This window comes from Castor canadensis, chromosome 3, assembly GCF_047511655.1.
Source record: "Castor canadensis chromosome 3, mCasCan1.hap1v2, whole genome shotgun sequence".
In the NCBI taxonomy this organism is placed as follows: Eukaryota; Metazoa; Chordata; class Mammalia; order Rodentia; family Castoridae; genus Castor; species Castor canadensis.
Genome location: NC_133388.1, coordinates 34,267,253 through 34,291,853, shown reverse-complemented (window position 1 = coordinate 34,291,853; position 24,601 = coordinate 34,267,253). Strand labels below are relative to the sequence as shown.

Sequence of the window (24,601 nt, the reverse complement as noted above, 5' to 3'; positions counted from 1 at the left end):
GCTGCCAACTGGAGGCCTTTTATTTGAGATACAAACCCAACTGAGGCTGAGGTCATTGTAATAGCCAAAGGCAGGACAAAGGTATCATGGCTGATGGGAGCCCATGAATTGTATGTCTCATCTCAGATTCTGACAATGCTATCGATCCCCAAATGAGTCACAGTCACCAGAATTGAGGACAAACTTCTGCTATTTTAAGCCACCACACTTGTGGTATTTGTTATAGCACAATGTGAAACCTCATCTCTTTCGGGAAGAATGAAATCAGCCCAGGTGACAAATGAGTGGCTCCCTGTTGTGGACTGGCTTGCAACCTGCTCCTGCCTGCCAGGGTTCTTCCTGAGGGCCCCTTTACTGAACACTATGCCTGAAAAGCTCTTACCAATGAAGTCCTGCCTGGCAGAAATGTGTATCTTGAAGGAGGCTTACAGGACAGAGGATTGGCCTCCACTGGGCATAGTGGTTTCAATCATGGTTTTCATATTTGTAGAGGATTTTAAAGATTCTTTTTAAGAGCCTACCAATTGTTTAGTCACAGTGGTCCTGAGTACTCAACAAGACCCATCCTATAACATAGGATGAACTTGATAAAGATCAGCTAAATGACTCACTAAAACCAAGGCTTTCCAACTCGGACCACTGCTCCTTCTAGCCCACTGGATAAGGGTCTATGCCTAGGATGGCAAGAAGGCTCTGGGGTGACAGGAAATTTTCATCCTTCTTTAAAAACCCAAATTAGCAAATCAAAATTGTTCATTTTGATTTGATGAACAAAATACTGTATATCCTGAGCTCCTCAGAAAATTGAGGAATAAAGTATGGGATTCTTTTCTAAACTTTAATGTGCATGTGAGTCACCTGGGGATTTCACTAACATACAGATTCTGACTCAGTAGTTGTTGGCTTGGGTCTGTGTGTCTGCATGCCTGTGCTTTTTTTTTTATTAGCACATAATAGTTGTACAGGGGGATACATTGTGATGCTCCATGTGGGCTTACGATATGCCTTAGTTAGACTAGCCCATCCATAGTTCTCCTTCTTCTCCCTCCCCCCTTCTTAGAACAATTTCAATAGGTTTCATTATTCTATTTTCATATATGAATGCAGCGAATACAGAATACATCTACCATATTCACCCTTTCTTTTGCAACCCGCCCCCCCCCCCACACTGGTACCACTCCCAGAAAAGACCTGTTTTACCTTCCTGTCCATTTTTTTAAGTAGATATTGATAGTCCAAGGAGGGCTCACCTTGGCATTTCAGACATGTAGATATTGTACATTAGTCAGATCAGCCCCCCCATTATTTACTCTTTCACTATCATCATGCTCCCCTATTATTCAACAGCTTACAGCACATTAAGTTATATTATATCTATATATAGCTGGGATGCTTCAATATTTTTCATTCCCTAACATTTCTTTCCCATAGTCCCCTCAAACAGACCCACTAATACAATATTGTCCTCTTGCTCACTAAATATATATATGATCATACATGTGTTTATGTGTACATTTATCTTATGGGTCTAGCTTCCACATATAAGGGTAGTTTTTTTTGTTTTTTTTTTATTATTTTATTATTCATATGTGCATACAAGGCTTGGTTCATTTCTCCCGCCTGCCCCCACCCCCTCCCTTACCACCCACTCCCCCCCCTCCCTCTCCCCCCCACCCCCTCAATACCCAGCAGAAACTATTTTGCCCTTATTTCTAATTTTGTTGAAGAGAGAGTATAAGCAATAATAGGAAGGAACAAGGGTTTTTGCTGGTTGAGATAAGGATAGCTATACAGGGAGTTGACTCACATTAATTTCCTGTGCGTGGGTGTTACCTTCTAGGTTAATTCTTTTTTATCTAACCTTTTCTCTAGTTCCTGGTCCCCTTTTCCTATTGGCCTCAGTTGCTTTTAAGGTATCTGCTTTAGTTTCTCTGAGTTAAGGGCAACAAATGCTAGCTAATTTTTTAGGTGTCTTACCTATCCTCATCCCTCCCTTTTGTGCTCTCGCTTTTATCATATGTTCAAAGTCTAATCTATAAGGGTAGTTTTTGAGCCTGACTTATTTTGCTTAACATCATGCTCTCCAGTTCCATCCATTTACCTGCCAGCAACATAATTCCATTCTTCTTTATGGCTGGGTAAAACTCCATTGTGTACATTACCACATTTTATTAATCCATTCACCAGTTATAGGCCATTTGGACTGTTTCCAAGGCTTGGCTATTGTGAATAGTGCTGTAATAAACATGGGCATGCAGGTGGCTCTGTCATATCCTGGAGCACATTCCTTTGGATATATGCCCAGGAGTGGTATCACCTGTGCTGCTGCTTGTGACCCACACTCAGTGGCAATGAGATGGAGCCTCTGCTGAAGGTCTTTCCAGTTTCTTTATTAAGCTAATTGACCCTGAAAGTCAACCAAGACAATATGGTGGACATGTTTGTCATCTCTCTTCCCCCACCCCAAAGAATAAAAATGGTATGAACTTATAATCTCAACAAATTAACAGACTAATGGTTTCTGTCTCATTTTTCTGAGATAGAAAAATCTATGGAATTGGAGAACATAACCACAGGCCCCCTTTTCTTGATTTATAATGTTAAACTTTTTCAATTGGGCAGTGAGTACAAAGGTGGTTTCTTACAATGTCTGGAGTTTTGGCTTGTTTTTGTTTGTTTTTGAGACACAGCCTTGCTAACATGGCCCAGGCTGGCCTTGAACTCATGATCCTTCTGCCTTAGCCTTCAGAATGCAGGTATTACAGGTGTGAACCATCATGCCCAGCTCTGACGATTTTCTACCTTTCTGAAACCTGAAATTTAATCAAAAAGAAATTATGTGGAGCTAGAGTGAAGATCATTGTGTGCCTGTGCTGGGAGCAGAAATGTTAAACTGAGTAAGCCCATTTACCCAACAGAAGCTGGCCCTGGCTCTTGAAGGCAGTGGGGCCATGAATGACAAAGCAAGGGAAGAGGCTGCCAGCAGTAGAATGGGCCAAGTTGGCCTCTGGAGACTTTGGGTCCCTCGATCTCTGACCCATCTAGAACACAATCTCTCCCTATTCACCACCACCATAAGAGATGCACAGATTAATCTCTGGAGAAACTGAGCCACGTAACCGCAAAACTTGTGCACCTCAGATATCATAAGGGGCCAGGTGAAAACAAGAGAAGTAGTGGAATCTCTATGTGCTGAATTATGGGACCAGCAAGGATGGAAAGGGGTGATACCTTTTCTCACTCATCCCATAAGGCTCAAGGCCAACACTCCTATAACAAAGACGGGTTAACAAGAGAAAAGCACAGCAAATGTATTTAATCAAAGTTCTACATGACATGGAGCCTTCAAGAAAGAAGACCCAAAGACCCAGGGAAAGTTGTTTTTCTGCTTAGGTTTTGTGAAGAATGGACAGCCATGTGAAATGTGTATGATTGGATGGTAAAAGACTAAGGACAGAAACCAGCAAGGCCTGTCTGTTCAGATTCTCCTTTGCCTCTCTATGTAGCATTCCTTCCTCCTGGGTACAGGGCAGGATTCCTCCAGAATGAGAGTCATCAGGGAAGAAGGGAATGGGTGGCCTTTCTAGGTTGTATGTCTTCCTTTGGCTTATGGCTGTACGACCTGCCTTAGAGAAGAGGAATTCTGGTTTCTATGACTCACTTCAGGGGAGGAAAAAGGGTTGGAGACAGGAAGGCAGGAGGTCAGAAAGACCTTGCACTGAGGTTCTTTAGTCTCCTTTAACTCAAAGTGCTCATTATGCCAAGGTGCCATACTTTTGGGTATTGTGTTCTGAGCCCCTCCCCTGCCCTCTGTCAGGTCTCCAGAAATCAGATATATACACTTGCAGGCAAGAGACTGTCAAACTACAACCTGTGCACCAAACCTACTCCATTCTCTGTTCTTGCAAGTGAAGTTTTATTGGAACACAGTCACATACACATTCATTTGTGAATAGTCTATACTTCTGCCACAAAGAAAAGCAGAGTAATTGCAACAGATACTATGTGGCCCATAAATCCTAAAATATTAACTACCTAGACCTTAAAGAAAAAACTTGCTGACCCCTGCTTAGAGAAAAATAGATGTTCCCAGAAAAAAAGCTCCAGATTCCTCGTTTGCGCCCTAGAGAAAAGACTGACACCACAATCCAACCACAAACCAGTTGACAAGCTCTGTCCACACACACACTGACCCGCTAAGGAAGTTCCAGTACTTCACTCTTAAGCACAAATGGATGTCCAAAGACTTTTCAGATATTCAAGGAAAGTCATAGTGTGAAAGAGCATCATTTTTACCTAAAAAAAAAAACAGAAAAAAAGGAACTTGGAGGAACTCAAAACAATGCAATGAACAAGAAATTTACAATAAAAATACATAGTAAGTATCCAGTGAGATGTAAGAAGTTATTTCATAGCTGGACGCCAGTGATTCATGCCTGTTTTCTGAGCTCTCAGGAAGCAGAGATCAGGAGGATCGCACTTCGAGGCTGCCCAGGCAAATATCTCAAAAAAGAGACCCTATGTCAAAAATACCCAACACAAAAAAGGGCTGGCAGAGTGGCTCAAGTGGTAGAGTGCCTGCCTAGCAAGCATGAGGCCCTGAGTTCAAACCTTAGTACCACAAAAAGAAGAAAAGCTATTTTATCTATACAAGAAACTTGATACTCTGAACAGTAAGAGTGTCAGCCCAAATATAAATCTAAATAAATAGGTCAAAAGATAGTCAAACTAAAAGACAAGCAGATGAAAAATAGGAGAGAAAATTAGACTTACAATTCAAGATATATATCCCAATATTTAACTAAAAATAATTGCAAAGCAAGAAAACAGAGGAAAGAAGGATATGAGGCTAGCAAAGAAATAATATAAAATTTCTGGAAAAATTTTTTTCATTTATTACATATTGAGCCCAGCACAGTGAATGAAAAACAACAAGCAAGTTGCCATCATGAAATTTCAGAGCACTATGGCAATAAAGAGAAGGTTCTGAGTTGACAGAGAGAAAAAAAACAAACAAAAAACTAAGAGTCAAAATGGATCCCAAGTTCTCAATAACCGTACTGGTGCCAAAAAGTTCAGTAATGCCTTCAAAATTCTGAAGGAAAATGATTTTTAACCTAACAATCTAGGACCAGTACTATCAGTCAAATATGGAGATAAAAATAAAAGCATTTTTGACTTACAAAGACTGAAAATAATTAGCTCTCATGCATACTTTGTTAGAAAACTGCTGAAGGATGTGTTTCAACACAACCAAAGAGTAAAACCAAGAGCCAGACATGGAATCCAGGAAACATGGCTCAACACAGAAAGGATGAAAGTCCCAGGGCGAGGATTTTGCATGAGGCCTAGAGAGCATGTGATCCAGACAGGAGCAAGACAACTAAAAGCTGTGGGGAAAGAACTACCAGGAGAAAACAGATAGAACCGATCAATTATGCAGTATGTTTAAGATGAAGGGAGAAATTACTAGACGCTTTAACAGGGGTGTTAAAACACTTGAAAAAATAGCATGCTTCTAAACTAAACAGTATATAATTTTATCTGGTTGAGTAATGAGGACAACTGGCCATTGATTTAACAAAAACTATTCAATGAATTTATTTGGACTTTCTCTGGAGAGCAGGGAATGGGGCCTTGGGGGCCAGTGAGTAGAAAGTAAAGCCTTACCTTAAATCAGCAGGTCAAGAGCAGCTACAACAGTATGCAATTTAGAAACATGCAGGTAAAGAAACCTGTTTCTGTGAAAAGATATGAGGAAAGCCATTGCTTTTGCTTTTTTGCACATAAAAGTATAATCAAGTGCCATGCGGTTGTTTTGACTGTCTTCAGGTGTGTATTATCTATTCAGATCTATTTGAATATAATTATAACTAGAAAAAACTAAGTTACTTTTTGGAATAACATGTACATGAACTCCTTGTGGCTTGCTAGGATTTCAAAGCCTTTACAATAAGGAAGTCAGCCAGCGGGGAATGCTAGGCATCTGGTGGAACGGTGGTGTCTCCTCTGAGATCCCTAGTCTTCATAGCAGGGTGGCACACAAGCAGGTTTGGAGTAGCGTATCAGCAAGGCTGGCATCAACAGGAAGAGATGCACCAAGGCTCCGGTAAAACACTACCTGGCAAAAAAACCCACATAAAATGCATATGTCTACTAAGACTGCAACAAATGAAAACTGACATATTTCATAACAAGAAGGGGACAAGGACGGATGAGAAGAGTTTGATTTGTCAGAAATGGGGTGGGAATATTTTTTCATTTAATTTTCAACTCTAGGAAAACTGCTATTGTATCTGTGTGAAAGAGTTAAAGTTTTTCCAGGAAATTAGTGGCACTTTTGCTCTGCTTCCCCCACCCCCCCCCCCCGCAGTTTAATTGCTTACACGGAACAGTACGTGGAATACGATCCTTTCATTACGCCAGCAGAACCATCTAACCCTTGGATCAGCGATGACATCACTCTATGGGACATAGAGATGAGGTAACAAAACTGTTTTACGGTTTGGGAGTGGGAGGGATGTAAACAGGAATCCATGAGGTCAGGAGATTACCTTATTCTGTGTCTTCATTTGACAGAAACCCTTGAAGTTACCTCTAGTCTCTTGGTCATGGTTTCTACCTCCTTATATTTGAATGTGGGTCCTTTGTGACTGCCCTCTGACTCTCTCTGACCCTTTGTACAGCCTGACACCTGGGACAGTCTCACCATTTCTTAGTTCTGAGTGCTGGAAGGGAAGAATCTGTGGCCCAATTTATTGTCTTCATATTAGACAGTAACAACACCGCTTACCAGTACTTTCTCTGTACTGGCCACACCACACAGGAAGTGCCTTCCATTGAAGCCCCTCAGCAAGTAAAGCTTATTCTTCTTACCATGGAGCAGATGAGGAAACTGAGGCACAGCATAGTTAATGAACTTGCCCAAGGGTCACACAGCCAGTCCACAGCAGCACTGGGATTGGAACCTGAGAAAAGAGCACCAAAGCTGTGGTTTTCATCCCTCTGCTCTTCTGGAGCACTTGGCAGCAGTGATTCCATCATCCAGTAGCCATGCCCTGGGAAGGAGGCACGTGTAGTGACTTAATAGCAGAGAAACCGAAGCCCAGAGGGATACAGGGACCTTTCACAATTACAGAAAAAGCCACACAGACAGCTTCATGTGGTCTACAATCAGGTGGACCACTTCTTTCTTTTTTCATTAGCTGTCACTCTCACATTCCCTTTCTTTTTGGCATCTTTCCCTGAAATGGAAAAGCCTTATAAACACTAACAAAAGTCATAGATGCTTGCTGTAAAAAATTCACGCCATCTAGATGTGCATAAGGGCTGGTAGAGTGACTCAAGTGTTTGAGCAAGCATGAGGCCCTGAGTTCAAGCCCCAGTACCACCAAAAAAAAAAAAAACTGTAGATGTGCATAAAGAAGAAGAAGAAACCCCCCTCTTCCCCCAACCTACTCTTATCTTCCAGGAAGAACCTTTGAATATTCTGATAATCTGGTTCCCAAACTGCACCAGGGTACCCCAGAGAACTGCAAGTAGCTCCTAGTGTTAGCACAAGGGAGTGTGAATTGCTGAAGGACATGTCTGACATGTGTGTCAAATACTGTGTGAACTATGGCTTGGGGTAGGCCAGTGTCCACATCAGAGCACACCTCTTCCTTTTCTGTGAAGTTCCATCTTTGCACGTGTAGGTTTTCAGAGCAATTGCTAGGATAAAAAGTGAATACTATGCAAAAATGAACAAGGACTAGGACTAGGAATAGGAAAACCAGAGAGTCCAATCTGATTTTAAAGTTTGAGAAAACGTGCAGTGCCCAATAGGTGCACCCTGGAGCCACTTATAAATGAAATTTAAAAATTATTTTTCTTTCAGTTTATGTGTATTTCACATGGCAATAAGTTGCTAAGACATAACTGAATATTAAGTTGATTGGTCCTGATCTTGATAAAAGTGTTAGGTATTTCTTTTGGCCCAAGAGTACCAAAGCTCCTGAGATACTAAGGGGGCCGTGAACTCAGAAAGTTTGGGAACTTCTGATTAAGTGTCTCTTTAGATTCTTATGCATATAAAATATACAACTTTTCAGCATAATTGGGTTCATTATATATAGGTATGCATAAATGTATATATATGCAAATATAGATATAGTCCAATGTTTTTTTAGTTAGCATGACAATCTTTCCACATAAACAGATTTAGAGCCATACTTTTGTTATCTCCATAATATCCCTGGCATGAGGGAAGTAAAATGTATTTAACCAACCTGTGGGTCATAAATATTTAAGTCATGACTCTTTTTTTTATAACACAAAGATTCAAGAAACATTCCTTACACAGGTCCAGTTATTTTTCAGTATAGTTTTCTAGAAGTAGAATTGCTAGGAATGATAGCCTGTTTTAATTGTAGCTCATGGGCCCAGATTTCTCTTGAGCAAAAACACAGCACAGTTGTTCATGCCCTTGGTTTCAGAGTGCCCTTTCCCCACAGCCTTGCCAGCCCAAGCATTCAGAAGCTTTTCAACTTTACAAAGCTCACAGGCTAAAACGAATCTCAGTTTAGTTTCTATTTTTTTTAATTAATGTACTTTAGAGTCTTTTCACATGGTTATTAGGTGCTCATTCTTTTGTGACTTGCTGGTTCTTGTGTTCTTTGCCCATTTTTTAGAGACATGTTTTGCTTTGGATATTGGAATAGAAAAGTTTACTATATTTATCTTATATAAAGTTTACTTACTTATATAAGTTTACTTATATTTATCTGTTTCCTGATATTTTATGATTGCTAAGTTTCCTTCTTTCTTTTTGTTTCTTTTTCCCTTCCCTGACTTTTGCTTTACTAAGTCAAATTTTGTATTGGTCCGTTTTTAAACTATAGTTTCTATTATAGTCATAGTTATTTTTAAGTGTTTTAATTCAAAATGTCAAGGACTGGAATGTGGATTAAGTGGTAGAGTACTTGTCTGGCAAGCACCAGGCCCTGAGTTCAAACCCCAGTACTGCCAAAAAGAAAAAGGTGATACTTGGAAGACAGAGACAGGAGAATCACAGTCCAAGGTCTACCTGGGCAAAATCTCAAGACCCTATCTGATAAACAAACTAAAGGCAAAAGGACTAGGGGGTGTGGCCCAAGTGGAGAACACTTGCCTACCAAGCTGAGGCCTTGAGTTCAATCTCTGGTAGCATTAAGTAATAGTAAAACATTAAAACTAGATGTTTCCCTTCACTTCCTTCACATCCAATTCTTTCCCAAACATGGCCACATAATATGTTGGGGTGTTTTTTTGTTTGTTTATTTTGGTTTTTTTGGTGGTACTGAGGTTTGAACTCAGGGCTTTGCACTTGCTAGGCAGGCTCTTTGCCACTTAAGCATGCTGCCAGCCCCTTTTGCTCTGGTTATTTTTGACGTAAGATCTTCCTTTTTGCCCAGGCTGGCCTAGATTAGACTGTGATCCTTCTATATACACTTCCCATGTTGCTGGCATGACAGGCATGCACTACCATGCCCAGCTATTGGTTAAGATGAGGTCTCCTGAACTTTTTACTCAGACTGGCCTCAAACTGTAATTCTTCCAATCTCAATCTCCCAAGTAGCTAGAATTACAAGTGTGAACCACCAATGCCTGGCCACTTAATATATTTATATTAATATACATATATATATTCCAACATTTTGGTTGGAATATCACCTTAAAAATAAATAATATGTAAACAAGAAGTTCTACCTTTTTACTTACATTTCTCATGTGACCGAGGTAGTCTCTTTCCATTCTGATCCAAGAAGTTAAATCTTTCTTTAACTTTTCTTTCTTCTTTCTTTTTTATTATTGCCTCTTGTTTTCCCACTCTCTCCTTTCTCTCCAGGAAATCCTTTCATAAGAATTCTGGGCCTTTGGAATGGAACTGCCATACCTCTTATATTTTCTCAATTATAATTTCCATCTTTAGTCTTTTTTTTCTAGTCAAGCACTCTATCACTGAGCTACACTCCAGCCCTGGTCTTTTCATTCTATATTAAAATGATAGAATTTCTGGAGTTGCTCTTCAGAGTCCCCAGCTTGGGTTTCAAGAGTGTCCATTCTGTGATTTCATCCTATAATGAGTTTTTCTTTCCCTACTGAGTGTTGAAAGGGGTGGTCAACACCGTGTTTTTTATTTCCAAATGTCTGCATATTTTTTGTTGTGTTTTTGGCTTAGCAGCCTGCTGTACTCTACTGAACCTTGTGAAGATATGATAAGATTTTTTCCTCTATTTTCTATCTTCATATTTTCCTATCTCTACTCTATTTCTGCCATCTAGTCTGTTCATCAAAGGTCGTTGATCACAGGATTGGTCTTCCTGATCATCGTTTTATTGTTCAAACCACAGCTCAGAACAGTCCTTCATATTACCAACAATTTGGAATATTGGTATAAATGGAGGTCTGGACTTTCAACATTGGCCATATTCTCGGACCACCTGGGAATTAACAAAAACCACCAGTGCCCACCCAAGGCCAATGAACTCACAGTTTCTGGCAACAGGACATTGATTTTTGTTGTTTTTGTTTTGTTGTTTCATCTTTCCAGGTAGTCTTGGCCTAAGAAGACTGTGTAGCTGCAGAGAACTAACTCAGCAATCATGTGTCAGTGGTTCTTAGACCACAGGCATTAAATATACAGATGTCCGGTGGTGGCTCTGGACAGCTGCATTTTTAGCAAGCTCTCTAGGAGAGTTTGGGGCACTGCCATTTGAGCCCCTGGTATGATTCCCCCTGGCAGCTTTCCCCTGGGCAGTTCATGCAGCTGTGGGCTTCACCTGTGTGACTTAGTGGGCAGGCACAGGTTCCCTTCTGGGTCTAAGAACAGACTGAAAGATTAGGTTGTCTTTCCAAGTGAGACCAGAAGCTTTGGGAACTTTGGGGGGGGCGGGGTAGAGCATGTAAGGATGCATGACATCCTTACAGCCATGTGCTCTGCTCTGTTTCAGCTCAGGTAGGATTTCTAATGTCCTCAGGTTTGTCCCCATGATGCTTCCCAACAGATCTATTCTTCTCCCTCTGAGATCCATCCTAGGAGAACCCTGTTGGATCTGCTGAAGCCCATGAAGAGCTAGGGTGTCGCTAGAAGTGTCCCTGCATTGCTGAGATGTTTTTCCCTTTCTCTATATATGCCATAAGTTGGCAGAGACAAGACCCTCTGGTGTTATTGCTTATATTAGAAGCTGGCTGGGAAACACCCCCTTTGCTTAGCGAACCTTTTCTGCCATGTGGAGCCTGTTTCATATTTCTGCCCCTGTCTAATGTCTACCAACAGGCTCTACTTCCAGTCCTATTGCTCAGAGCTTGTCTTCCCAGGCTTCTGTTGGGGCACACAGCTATTTTCTTTGATGGCTCCAATAGGTTGCTCTCAATCAGCTTTGACACAAGTTTGACTCATCTGCTTCATACCTTTCTGTGATACCTCAGACTTACCACCTGCAAGAGGAAATTTCTTTATCTCTACATACTATGTTTAGGATTTTTTAAAAGTACTTCACTGAACTTCAAAGTCTCGCTGGTTTCCTCTTCCTGGACCATCCTTCCCCCATAACCAGCTTTCCTTCTCATTCAAGTCTCACAGGGCATTGGTGTTCCTTCCCAAGAAAAACTCTCCATGACTGCCCAATTTGAAGTGGTTGTCCATCCGTCCCATTGTATATGACACCCCTCCCCCAAGTTTACTTTTAAACAGCACTTAAAATTATTTTAGCATCTAGACTTCTGCCTGACATACAAGTAGGCCCTCAGAAATATCAGTTGAATGGAGGATGGATGATCAAGTGATTCTTTGGCCTTGTTACTGATATCTGGGAGAGGAGGAGAGATAAGTGCATGAGTGCAATTCACCATAATAATATGAACTCCGTCCTTTGTTCTTAAGTCAGCAAAGAAGCATGGAACCATTTCAGAACATGGTGATCACCTGGCCTCCTGGCTTATCCCAACCTATTCAGCACTTTATCCTCTTAACAACAAGAAGTCCAGTTCTCACTTATTGTTCGGGCTTCTACTCTAATCTAATGTATAACCTAAGCTAGGTACAGGACCCCACCAACCTGCAAGCAGAATGGAGTTACATAGATGCAAGTGAAAATGAAGCCCTGCTGCTTCTCCCAACACAACAGAGGCTGGCGGTTGATGTTGAGAGAAACTGAATGTGAGATCACTGCCAACATCACACTTTGGCCTAGAGATAGTTCCTGGCCTTGAAATAAAGGCTGGAGATGACCAATAAAATAATGTAATCAAAGGTCACCTTTTTTCTCAGTTTCAGTCTAATTCAACACAAATTTATCAAAATCTACTTTGACCTATGTTGTGAGCAAGAAATTCTCAGGATACAAATATAGCAAGGGAAATCAAACCTGCCATCTTACCATGCGGCTCTGGAATTCCTCCTTGCTTGGCAAAGGGTATTCAGTCACTTGGGGCAGGAAGCAGGCCCTATGAGCAGGGATGTTGGCAGACTCAAACAACAAGAGGGTTCTACTGTGCCAAAGGAGAAAATGAGATGAGTGTGTTTTCTGGTTCTGAGAGGGGAGAACAAAGAGCAGTGAAAAGGAGGGGGAGGGGAGAAGCTGATTGAAACCAGGCCTCTGTGCAAGACCAGGAAAGTTCTAGCACCCAGTGATCAAAGATTTACTTTTTACTTATTTTCTATACTGTTGTTGTGCTCGGGGTACATTGTGACATTTATAAAGGTTCTTACAATATATCATAATTGAATTCCCCTCATCCATCACTTTTTTAAAAAACAGGAATATTGAGGGTTGGAGGCATGGCTCAAGTGGTAGAGCACCTGCCTAGCAAGCTCAAGGCCCTGAGTTCAAACTCCAGCAATGCCAAAAACAAACAAACAAACAAAAGAAGAAAAAACAGGAATATTGAGTATGTGACTTTTGAGTTGTCAGCTGGTCAGAGGGGCAATGCACGCTTCCTTCTCAGTGCCCTGAGATTTCAGTCATGGCTGCCATCCTCCCAGAGAGTTCATATGAAGGATGATTCTCATTGAACATGGGTCAAGATGTGTAACAAAGGAGAGGAAGTGTGTGAGCAAATGGGACTCCACAGGAAATTCATATTAATCTGGGTTAGGCTTTGGATTTTCAAAGGGCTCCAAGTGAACTTTACAATGTCCAGGGCAGAGGACATGACAGACAAAATCTGGATTCTATAAAGATAAAGAGCATACTGTGTCTGCCATAGGGAGGTTGCAGACAGCCCAGTGAAGGACGTCAACAGCAGTTTTACAGAGTAATGGACAAAATGTCATAGCATAAATACCCTAAGTAGGAGAAAATTGTTCTTGGATCCCTTCTCCTTCTCAGTAGGTTCAAAAGTCCAAGCAAAAGAAAGTGCAATTCAGGGGGAAATAAAAAGCTACCATTTTTAAGCATGAGCAAACTATACCTCAAGCCTATCTCATGAAACTTTTGATAAATCAAGTTTAATGAAAGAAAACAGTGATAGCAAGGGCTTAGCACTGGGGAAAAATCAGCCAAAAGTTTCCAGAACACAGTGGAATAGATGCTCTTCAGTCTAAACACTGGCAAAGAGTGTCTCGGAGGCCTCTGGGAAATGTTTCTGGTAGTGCCTTTAATCAATGTGGGGTTTAATGAAACCCAGCTTGCTGGCAGAATTGTGGTTGCTATTCGCTCTCTCCACATACAGGTTTAGCTCTCTCTCTGCTGGATATCAGGCACATAAGCCAATGGTTACAGGGCACCTGGCTTGTCCTGCTTGGCCACAAGCATCATTCCTAGCCAGCTTGACCTGCTAAGAGGCAGAGGCCATCCTTGTGTTGCCCATGCACAGAAAGAACTATTAATCCAGGATATTAGCCAAGCTCCTTTCTTATGACAGTCAATCCCCAAATATGTCCCCTTCAATGAATTCCCTCTTTGCCTGCATGTGCTTCTCTTTGTATCAAAAGGGACATCTCTTTTCATCTAGGTCTTGATGTCTAATTTGACAGACAGACTGTGGCAGAAGTGACATTCTGAGAGCTAACCATGCAGAACTCCCATGGCTTCTACCTTGGTTATTTGAAACATTTGTTTTGGAGGCATTCCTTCTTGGAACTTATCTGCCATGCTATGCCCAAGCCATTTGGGGAAGCCATGTGGGGACAGTCTCAAATAAGTTCTTGATCGACAACCCCAGTCAGCTGCCATGGAGTGAGCCATTTTGGATGTCTAGCTGAGTCCAACCCTCAATCATCCCTGCAGCTGCATTCCAGCTCCTGCTACATGAGAGACCACAGTGAAAACTGCACAGTTGAGCCTGGGAAGCCTGTAGGACAGTAAGAGTGTGTCATAACATGCTATTTTAAGCTTCTGTTTTCAAGATGTTTTTGTTCTACAGCAATAAATAACTAGACCACTCCCCATTGGAGTATTCAAGGCCTATAGTTGTCCTTGGGACAGTAAATAAAATTGTGATTATTTCTTCATAGTGTTGACCCTGAGATGGGGTCATTGACTATTTTTCTCTACAGGAACTATCCTTTTTATTTTTTCTTAATTCATCTAATAATTTATCTCAATCCATTGAGGCTGTTATAACAAAAATACCATAGACTATGTATGGCTTAGAAACAAAAGAAATTTATTTCTGGGGCTGGCAGAGGAGCCAAAGTCATACAGTACATGCCTAGAAAGTGCAAGGCCCTGAGTTCAACTCCAGTACCACACACACACAAAATATTTCTCATAGTTTTGGAAGATCAAGGCACCATCAAGTTTGGTGTGTGGTGAGGGTCTGATTTCTGGTTCAGAATTTTTGGTCCCCATATGGCAGAAAGTCAAGAGAGCTCTCTAGGGTTTCTTTTATAAGACATTAATCCCATTCCTCATGATGTAATTACCTTCCAAGGGCCTCACCTCCTAATACTATCACATCAGGAGTCAGGATTTCAACATATGAACTTTGGAGATACATTCAGTAAATAAAATTCCACTCCTCACCCTCCCCCAAATTTATGAATTCTAGCATACAAAATAAATTTATTCCATCCCCAAAGCCCCAAAAGTCTTGTTCTAGCATCAACTCTGAAGTCTAAAGTCCATAGTCCCATCTAATTATCATCTAAATCAGTTGAAGGTAAAACTCAAGATAAAATTGATCCTGAGGCAAATTCCCCTTGTGAAACTAACAAGTTAAGTGTTTCCAAACTACAATGGTGGAAGAGGTATATAGGATAGACTTTTCCATTCCAATAGAAGAGAAATAGGAAAGAAGAAAGGGGCAATGGGTCCCAAGAAAGTTCAAGTATAATACAGCAAGCAATATTAAAACCTTAGCACTTAAGAATAATCCTCTTTGAGATATAACAATATGTATTGAAAGCTGTTGAAAAGTGGGGGATGGAAGGGAAGGGGTAAGGGAGAGTAATGTAAGGGGTTGAACAGACCATGGTAAAGTATATCACAGCAGGGATACATCAAGAAACCTCTTTGAACATTGACTTGTAAATTAATTATGAAAGACAGGACTATAAAATAGGTACAGTGGGGGAGTACTTATGCGAGGGGGGAGGGTGAATGAAGGAGATTAAGATGAGAGAATATAATTGATGGACTTCATATACGAAATAGAACAATGAAACCTCTTGCAATTGCTTTAAGTGGAGCAGAGAGCGGGTCAAGGAGAAGGGATGGTAAAGGAGATCTAACCAATGTACAATGTGATCGTGTTTGGAATTGTCACAATGAATCCCCCCTGTACAACTAATATATCCTAATAAAAAATTTTTTTAAAGAATAACCTCTTTGGCTTGATGCTCTGCCTTCTAGAGTCAATAAGGCCATTGTCCCACCTCCACAGCATTTTGGGCTGGAGTTGTGTGTGCATGGTTTTCTTGGGCTGATGCTCTGCCTTCCAGGTCCTCTTTGGTATCAACATCCCCTCACAGCTCAGTGAGATTTCCACAGCAGCAGCTCTCTGCTGAGGCCTCACATTTTCCCAGGTTGGGGCACCATGCTGCAGCTCTTTCAGACAGCCTAATACACATGACCCTGATGGGTACAGCCCACACTGCAGCTCTCTTCAAGGACCCCACCTTAGAGGCCCTTGGCAAGGACATCCTGGCCTATCTGAACTGGAGAGGTGACTGTACTGTCCCCAACTCCCCATGATCATGACACTCTGGGCCTGTGGTAAGAGTGGCAGCTCTGGTGACCACTGAGTTCCCTTCAGGGTAAGATTTCCATTATCTTGAAGAATAGCTTCTGGCTTTTGTTGAGATAGTTTATCCATAGTAATGGACCTTACATTACTTATGTTGCAGTAAGTAATGATCTTAATGCAAGGTCATTTTGCCTTTATTTTTTTCAATATTGATGTTTCTAAAACTTTATTTAGATTTTGGTTCCTTAATAATTCTATCTTTAATTCATTATCTCTTGTTATATTTACTATAAGTAGCCAAGAGGAGCCAAGCTACACCTTTAACACAAGACTTAGACATTTTCTCAGCTATATATATATATGGAAGTTGTATCCAAGAAACTTTTAACTGAACAAAATCTCAATGGCAAATATACTAGAAAAAAGAGGGGCAGATGTGGAGTATACAGTTGTAGGAATAGGATGGTGAGTAGTGGGTAGTTTGGAGGACCCAGGTATACCTGAGCAGTATCACCCCCAAGTCCGTGTCTTTCTAGAACCTCAGAATCTGACCTTTTATGGAAACAGGGAAGTTGTAGATGCAGTTAGTTAAGACGAGGTCATACTGGAGTAGGGTGGGCCCCTACTCCAATATGACTGGTATCTTTGTAAGAAAAGAAAACAGAGACACAGACACACGTGGTGCAACAGGGGTAGTGAGGCATTCCTGCACCTGAAGCCAAGGATTGCTGGCAACATCAGAAGTTGAGGGAAAGGCATGGAACAGATTTTTTGCTAAAGCCTTTAGAGAGAGCATGGCCTTGCTAACACCTTGAGTTTGAATTTCTAGCCCCCAGAATTGTGAGACAATAAACTTCTGCTGTTTTAAGCCACCCCGTTTGTTATGACTGAGTTATGACAACCCTAAGAAGTTAATACACCAGGCTATCTTCTCTCTTGAGACCCCCTAGTTTCTGCTGAAACATTGCAGCTTTCTAGATATCTCTGACTTCTACCCAGTTTGCTCTCCGACATCCTAAGATTTCTGGCCTAACCCCAAATTTCCCTTTTCCCACTCCTGCTGTCACAAGGAATCTGGAGGGATTGAATGTGGACTCACTGCTTGATATCAGAAAGTGGTGACATTGGCGTTGAGTCCAGTGAGACTCATCATGTCCATGTCCACGTCCATGAGACAGTCACTACAAAGACTGAGTCACTTCCCATGCCCAGTTTTCGGGGCACAACCTCTGATGGGGGTACAGCTGTCACCAGCACCATTGGTGTAGAACCCTAAATCCTTGGCTGGCAAAGAGAAGTTAGTGTGTCTATCCTAGGTCAGGGCATGACCCTGGCAGAAAAATAGGATGTCCTGAAGCTCTCTGGGGCTTAAATTTGCTGCTAGCCCCAATCCCAGTGAAATGTCTCCATAAACATTAATTTTGGTCTCCTGGAAAGTTATTAGGCTTGATTAGTTCTATGGCTTATATTTGAGAGAATCCAGTATCTGTCTTCATGTGTTGTTGGAAAAGGCTCAGCCTGGTCCTTTAGAATAGATCGTTCATGAAATTCCCCATTGTTTGACCTGATGGGCAGAGCCTGGCACCATCATCCTACTGAGCTGTGCCCAGAAATGCAAAGGTGTACAGCAAGAGCCTCCCCGATCCCCAAGTCACCATCTTAGAATTAGAAGACACGGCTGTTGCCACTTACACATCTATCGGTTTAGAAAGGGTTGGATTTCAATAGCTTACGATATATCCAATACAGTGGTTATCCACATGTAGCTAGTTAAATTCAAGCTTTAATGATTCAAAGTTAAATGTAAAATTCAGTCCATCAGCCATGCTAGCCACTTTTCAAGTACTCAGCAGCCAAATGGTGAGTACTGGCATATTGGAGAGCACAGATGCAGAACTCCACCGTTGCAGAAAGTTCTCTTGGACAGCGCTGGTCTAGAGATATTTGCTTTTCCAAGCCTTCTAACACACAAGTTCTCTTCCCCTTTTTACTGAGAGTAATTTTCTAACATAAATATTGAAACTATATCAACTCCATAATAAGAGGAAACCATGATTTTATTCACTTGCTGTTAGAGATATACTATGTGTCTACTTCCAAAAAGAGGAAAAATAGTTACTGAGAGATCAGTGTTTCCCAGGTGTTAATGTGGACACAAATCATCTAGGGAGCCTGTTAAACTGCAGGTTCTGATTCAGCAGTTCTGGGCGGGGCCTAAATTCTGCATGTCCACAGATCTTACATGCTAATTCTAGCATGTAACTTGTGAATTAGAACCCTGTTGCCGCATGAAGGGTGAGGGGGATTAATATAGCAAGTGGACTTTACATGGAAAGATAGAAGCTGAAAGAGTGTTCTCCTGGTTCAGTACCAGAAGAATGAGACCGGCCCCCTTCTTTCATGTGAGATCACAGAGCACGAATGAACTGAAAAGCATGACAGTGAAGGCTGAACTCTGGAGCCACACATCTAGATTTGACTCTAGACTCTGTCACTTCCTAGCTATGTGTCCTGAGGCAAATTATCACTAGGCCTCAGTGTCCTCTCTGGAAAATGAGAATAATGTTAATACCTTTATTTTTGACAATACTGAGGCAAGCACTTAGGCAAGCTCCCTACCCACTTGAGCCATACCACAGTGCTTTTGCTTTTAGTGTTTTGGGAAATAGGGTCTTTTGTTTTTGCCTAGGGCCAGCCTCAGACCGTGATCCTCCTGTCTCTACCTCCTGAGTAGCTGGGATTGCAGACATGTGCCACTAATACCTTTCTCACAAAGAGTTGTAAGGACTCAGTGCATTAACAGATGTAAAATGCTTAGAACAACTTCTAGCCTATCATAAGCATTGTACCTGGTGATTAAATCATTAAGTAAATGTGGCATTCTGCTTCTAATCAGGTGAACATGGTTTATTCTGGATGAGCCGATGCATTTCTGATCAGATAGACTTCGCTCAACTCTAAACAGATGCTAATTTCTCCTTCATGGATTGAGGAAGGGGCAGGAGGTCGGGGACAGTATTTTGATGAAGGATTGTATTCATGAAGCATCCTGGCTTGTAGTAAAAGTGAGAAAAAAAATGGCAGTGTCAAAAGTTGGACCCATAATTGGCAACTGTGGTCCAGAGATGCCCAATTAACGGTGGCAGTGAATTTCCTACCAACAACAGCCACTTGACTGGCACCCTGGTGACCCTCACCAAACACTGTCCTTTCACATGCCCCTCTTTTAAAGAAACTTTTTGCTGTGGTTACTGTTGGTGTGCAAAAGTCTGCATTTGGACTTTATGCGAGTTTTATGGCATGTCACTAAAGTGCGAGATGTTTCTCTTCAATAGGTAGCAGCAAAATGGACTTACATTGTTGAAGAGAGTGTGACACAGGCTTTTGCCTGGTATTGCTCATTTTTCAAACTTTCTCTTTTCTCTCATACCAAAGCAAAGAGCCCAGCCAGCAGCGAGTAAAAAGATGGGGCTTCTCTTTTGACGAGATTTTGAAGGACCAGGTGGGGCGGGACCAGTTCCTTCGATTCCTGGAGTCGGAATTCAGTTCAGAAAACCTCAGGTAAATTCTCAAAGGTTTGAAATCTATGCAGATTGTGTGTGAAGGAATTGACATAATCAGTCTCTCCACCTCCCTTTTTCCATAAAATATGACTAGGGCCCAAATTCACATTACAGCTAATCTGGCTGAAGTGAAAACAGAGAACAAATTAGAATATGCAATTTTGTTACCACCCTGATAGCAACTACCAACACCAGTATTTTTTAGTTCTTTAGGTCTGGATGACATTTGCTCAACCACCTGGAAACATGTCTTCGATAATAATTAAATAGCCAAATGGATTTGACAACACCATTCATTAAGTAAAACCACAGAAGCATGGCGTTTCAGAGTAGAGAGGCAGTTCATGGGATCTCTTCCTGGTCCCAGAGATTCAGAGGGCCCTAAAAGGTTAAACAGAAGAGAAGGGAGTCTATGGGCTCATTCTAGAATTTCAAAGGACCGAAGTCAGTATCACTCCATAACCAGAGATGTAATTACACAAGCTCATTAAAATGTGTTTTCCTTTTGGAGAAAGTTCTATTAACTTCATGTGCTGGTTACTCTCATCCGAGGCCAGCGAGAACATTCAATTGTTTCTTTTGGTCTATAACTAACTAATACTTTGTGGGGAAAATGTATTTGTGATTACTATTTAATAAGAGAAAAAAAATCCAAAAAGTAGGGTGCAATGTGAGAAAGAAAAGGTGATACATTAAAAGGAAAAGGGTTCCGACTTACGAAAAACTGAGAAAATTGGAGTTTATTCAGCCTTTTATTGTGTTAGATAAAGAACCAGAGTGACTCATGGAAATCTGGCTTACCTAAGACCTCTCAGTGATCTTAGCAAACTGTGACTTCTCCATGGGTAAGGTGAAAATCAACCTCTTTCTCTTTCTCTTTCTCTCTTTCTTTCTCTCTCTCTCTCTCCCCCCCCCCCTTTTATAGACTAGGTTAATTTTCATTTTTAAATGCCGTTTTCTAAAAAAGGAGTTTTATTCATTTTTAATGTTTTGCTTTTAAAAAAATCCAAGTATCTACTGTAGAAAAAGATTTTCTTCTTCAATGTTCATGTGCAAAATTCATGTATTTATTTGAAGTTCCACACATCAACCAGGTGGCAATTACGGCACATCTGTGGTATATCAAGCCCCACTAGGGTCTACTGAAGAATGCAAGGCAGTCAGGATGCATGATCTTTGCCTGCAAGAACCTTGTAGCTCCTTCAGGAAACAAACACAAGAAATGATTAAATCACTAAATGGATATAAATAAGTGTAAACTTTAAAACCATTTTGCAGGTATTTAAAGGAGGAGGAGAAATCAATGCAAACCAGAGTAGGCAAGTGGTAAGATAGACTTTGAAGAACACACAAGATATCTGTAGACAAAGAAAGCAGGAAGAATATTCTAAGCTGAGAGACTAAATCAGCTAAGGGGTATGTGTTAGTCAAACTTTTCGTTGCTGTGACCAATACCTGAGAGAAACACCTTAAGGAAGGAAGGACTTATTTTGCTCACGGTTTCAAAGGTTTCAGTCCTTTGTGGCAGAGAGGGTTTAGCAGAGTTGAGTAGCTAGGTTTCAGTCACATCATGGCAACCAGGAAGCAGAGGGAGAGACTGCCTATACTGTGAGCTCTCTCCTTTTTTCCCTGTTATTCCACCTAGGCTCCCAGACTAGGGGATGGTGCTGCCTGCATTCAGGGTGGGTCTTTCCCCTTAGTTAATTCTCCCTGGTAACACCCTCATAGACACACCAGAGGTATGCTCTACTGATCTCCTAGGCACTTCTCAACACAATTAAGATGACAATCAAGATTAAGTATTTAAGGTGGCAGTGTGACTGTCCCATACGTGAAGTCCTGGGAGAATACAAAGGTGCCAACTAACTGTGTATTGATGCCTTCTAAGCATCCCTGGGCCTATTACAAACCAGACAGGGTTGATTATTTTATTTTCAGGTTGTGATGCAAGAGTTCTCTCCTTATGCTGAAGCCTTGTTTTATAATAAAATAATGAGCTTTGCTTTGATTTGTAATGAAGTATTTGTAAAAGAAGCCTTGATTTCTAATACTGTCCATTAGATCAGTGCTTAGTCAGCCTCCCAGGCTATGTAGGAAGCAAACCCCTATGTGGCCAGCTTAATGCATCTAGGTAGCTTCTCCATGTGGCCAGTTCAGTCCCAGTTTCTGTCCTCAGCATGGTCCCCATGAGCCACATCTAGGAGTCCTTCTCCTCCTCTACATTCCTATTCCCCTTTGGTCCCCAAGATGGAGTGGCACAGTGGTCCCTTTGCCTAACTATTTCCCAGCCCCTGAGTGGACTTCAAACCCTCTGCCACCTGCACTTTCACAGAGAGTTTGGAGAATGACTAGAGGGTCTTGGTCATTGTGATGATTGAGGAGCATCAGCATGCTCAGCTGCCACCTTGCCCAATCTTGGACATTCATTCTGGAAAGCCAGAATGTGACCAGGGCCACATATCAAATCAGACTAGTTTCAGGAAATACACACGACACTTAGGGCCCCTAAGTACACTGAAGAGTGCATCCCTGGCATGTGTTCAACACTTCCTCCTGCCATTACCACTTGCACCTTTGCCAGCTCCTTGCCTAGTGCCAGGAGAGCCACATTTAATCTGGGATGAAAGAAAAAGCAGGATTGTGTGGGAATGTGCTGACCCCCAGCATGCATGCATAAATCCAGACTTAAAGAGGGCCCCTCTGATCCACGACAGGAAAGAGGAAAAAAAGAAAAGAAAATAGAACAGCAGAGAGAGAAAGTATCGCCTAAGACTTCTAAAATTCTTTCTAGAGGCCAAATTCCACTTTTATCATATTCAGCATAACTGGACACAGAGAGGAAAGCTCAGTTTTAACTAACAACCACAGGACCTCTGTCACACATCACAAAGTAGTTGCCTCCCTCCCCTCTCTGTTCATCGTTTTGGCCGCAGATCTTTCATGACCCAGGTCCCAGGATTCAGAGCTCGCCACACTTCCCCCGTCATCTGAGGGACCATGTAGGCTGGGTAGGTGAACCTCCACATGGCCCGATGTGGAATTGTGTAATGGCATAACTTGAGGAAAATGCCCATCTGCAGTGTTGGGCTCAACCCTTTCCTCCAGGGCCAGTCAAGAGCCCAGGATACTGGAATCAGAACAGGAGAGTAAAGAGGAGAGACTGGCCAGAACCCAACCAGACACACTGCAAAATGCCTCTCCACATCTGTCTTCCTGTGGCAGATCTCGCATCTCTCTAGTGGAAGGCATACTTCCATCTTGACATGCTGCACAGCACATGGGGTGCCAGTGAGGTAGCCAAGAGGTTGAATTTACATCAGAGCTTCAAAATGAGGAGCAAAAGAGACCCAAAGTGTCCCCTGGGCCTTTTAATGAAAGAATTATATGATGATATAATATCATGGGAAGTTCTCTCTGATCATTTTCTTCTAGGTGTGTCTGTGAGATGAGTGACGGCTGTCATCTACAGATGACAGGGTGTGGGCAGGCCAGTAGCACATTTTGCTATGACCATCTGGGGCAGGGCTGCCTCTCTCTGTTTCTAATCACCCTGATCCAAGTCCAGAGCTCCTGGGTGGACCCATGAGGCAGCCATCAGCTGGGTGCCATGGGAATGGATGTAGTCCCTCACCAATCAGGTGGGAGCCTCACAATTCTCAAGCAGGAAGTGCCACTAAATTGATGACTTCATCCTTCTCCCAGCTTTGTGTGTTTTGCCATCTCTCCTCCCCCAACACAAATCTTTGTCCTCCCTGGCTTCAAACCCTCTACTGCATGGCAGGGCACGAGTTAAAAATCAAAACCTGCACAAAGAGCTTTCCACGTACATTTTTTATGAGCTGTAACGTCTCCTGAGAGAATGTAGTTGTTCTTCTAACCTGCAGATTGATGATCCTAGTTCCACATGGTGTCAGCTGAAGGGAGAAGCAATTAAAAGAGAGCCCAGGGGGGCTGCCAGGTTTGCCTTCAAAGCTCCATCTCCAGCATTTGCCCCAAGTCCTAGGAAGACCCCAGAAGGTTCATTGGGCCCTGTGGGATACCCCACCAACCAAACACATGATGAATGGGAACCGAGTGACTCCCACAATACCCTGCCCATCTGAACCACTTTGGCCACTACCCAGTTAACAGAGCTCAGCTTCGGTGACTTATGGTAGTTACAGATGTGGACACCTGCAAAATTTCAGCCCAACCGGAGATGAAAATCAAATTTAATCCATTGTCCTGAATTCCTGAGTGACCAGCAGAGGGCGCAGAAACCCTTCATTCTGCTGCGGAGTTCGCTTTTCTCTGGGAACAAACCCAAAGCTGTATTTTCTAACCCGTGAAAATTCTAGTTTGTGAAAAGATAGGTAAGCTGGTAACTGGGGGAGCTTCCTCCTGGCAGGATGGAAAATGATCAATGGCTCCTGGTTCCTCATGCTCCAGCCAGCCTAGAGGAGAAAATCCCATTCTTTGTCAGCATCCAGGGAGAAAGGAGGCTACCCGAGACAGCTCTGACCACCAGTCCACCACCACGGCTTTGCTCCAGTGTTTTCCCAGCCTGGCTGCTCTTGCTTAAGGCCAGTTTCCCTGCCTGCATTCATTTCTAAGCCATTAACACGGATCAAACACCAGCACACAGGCTGCCTCCCACTGCTTAAGGATTGGCAGCAACCACTAGCTCTAAGGATTGGCAGACAGGTGGTCTTCAGGCACCCAGGAGTCCCTGTGTCCTGCCAGGAGAGGGAGCTTAGTGCAGGATGGATGGATTTGATGCTGCTGCTGGCATTTGATGCCCTACTGCATCCTCGTTCTCAAAGGAGTGGCACCTGGAGGCTTTTGATAAGAGCAGAAGCTTCTGGAGCCCCACTGAGCCACCAGTCCGCAGTGGATGTGCTGAGAGAAGC

The 24,601-nt window shown here is 42.2% G+C and overlaps 1 protein-coding gene across 15 annotated transcripts in view; it reads left to right on the top strand.

Moving 5' to 3' along the window:
- The window catches only part of Rgs6 (regulator of G protein signaling 6), a 562,790-nt gene that overhangs the window by 491,067 nt on the left and 47,122 nt on the right, over positions 1-24,601 (top strand). For 13 of the 15 annotated variants that reach the window (XM_074067626.1, XM_074067630.1, XM_074067627.1 and 10 more), the window contains 2 exons: positions 6,374-6,484; positions 19,585-19,710. In XM_074067626.1, coding sequence (XP_073923727.1) covers positions 6,374-6,484; positions 19,585-19,710 — 237 coding nt within the window. The remainder of the gene's footprint in view (positions 1-6,373; positions 6,485-19,584; positions 19,711-24,601) is intronic. The other 2 variants (XM_074067634.1, XM_074067632.1) reach the window with 1 other exon arrangement.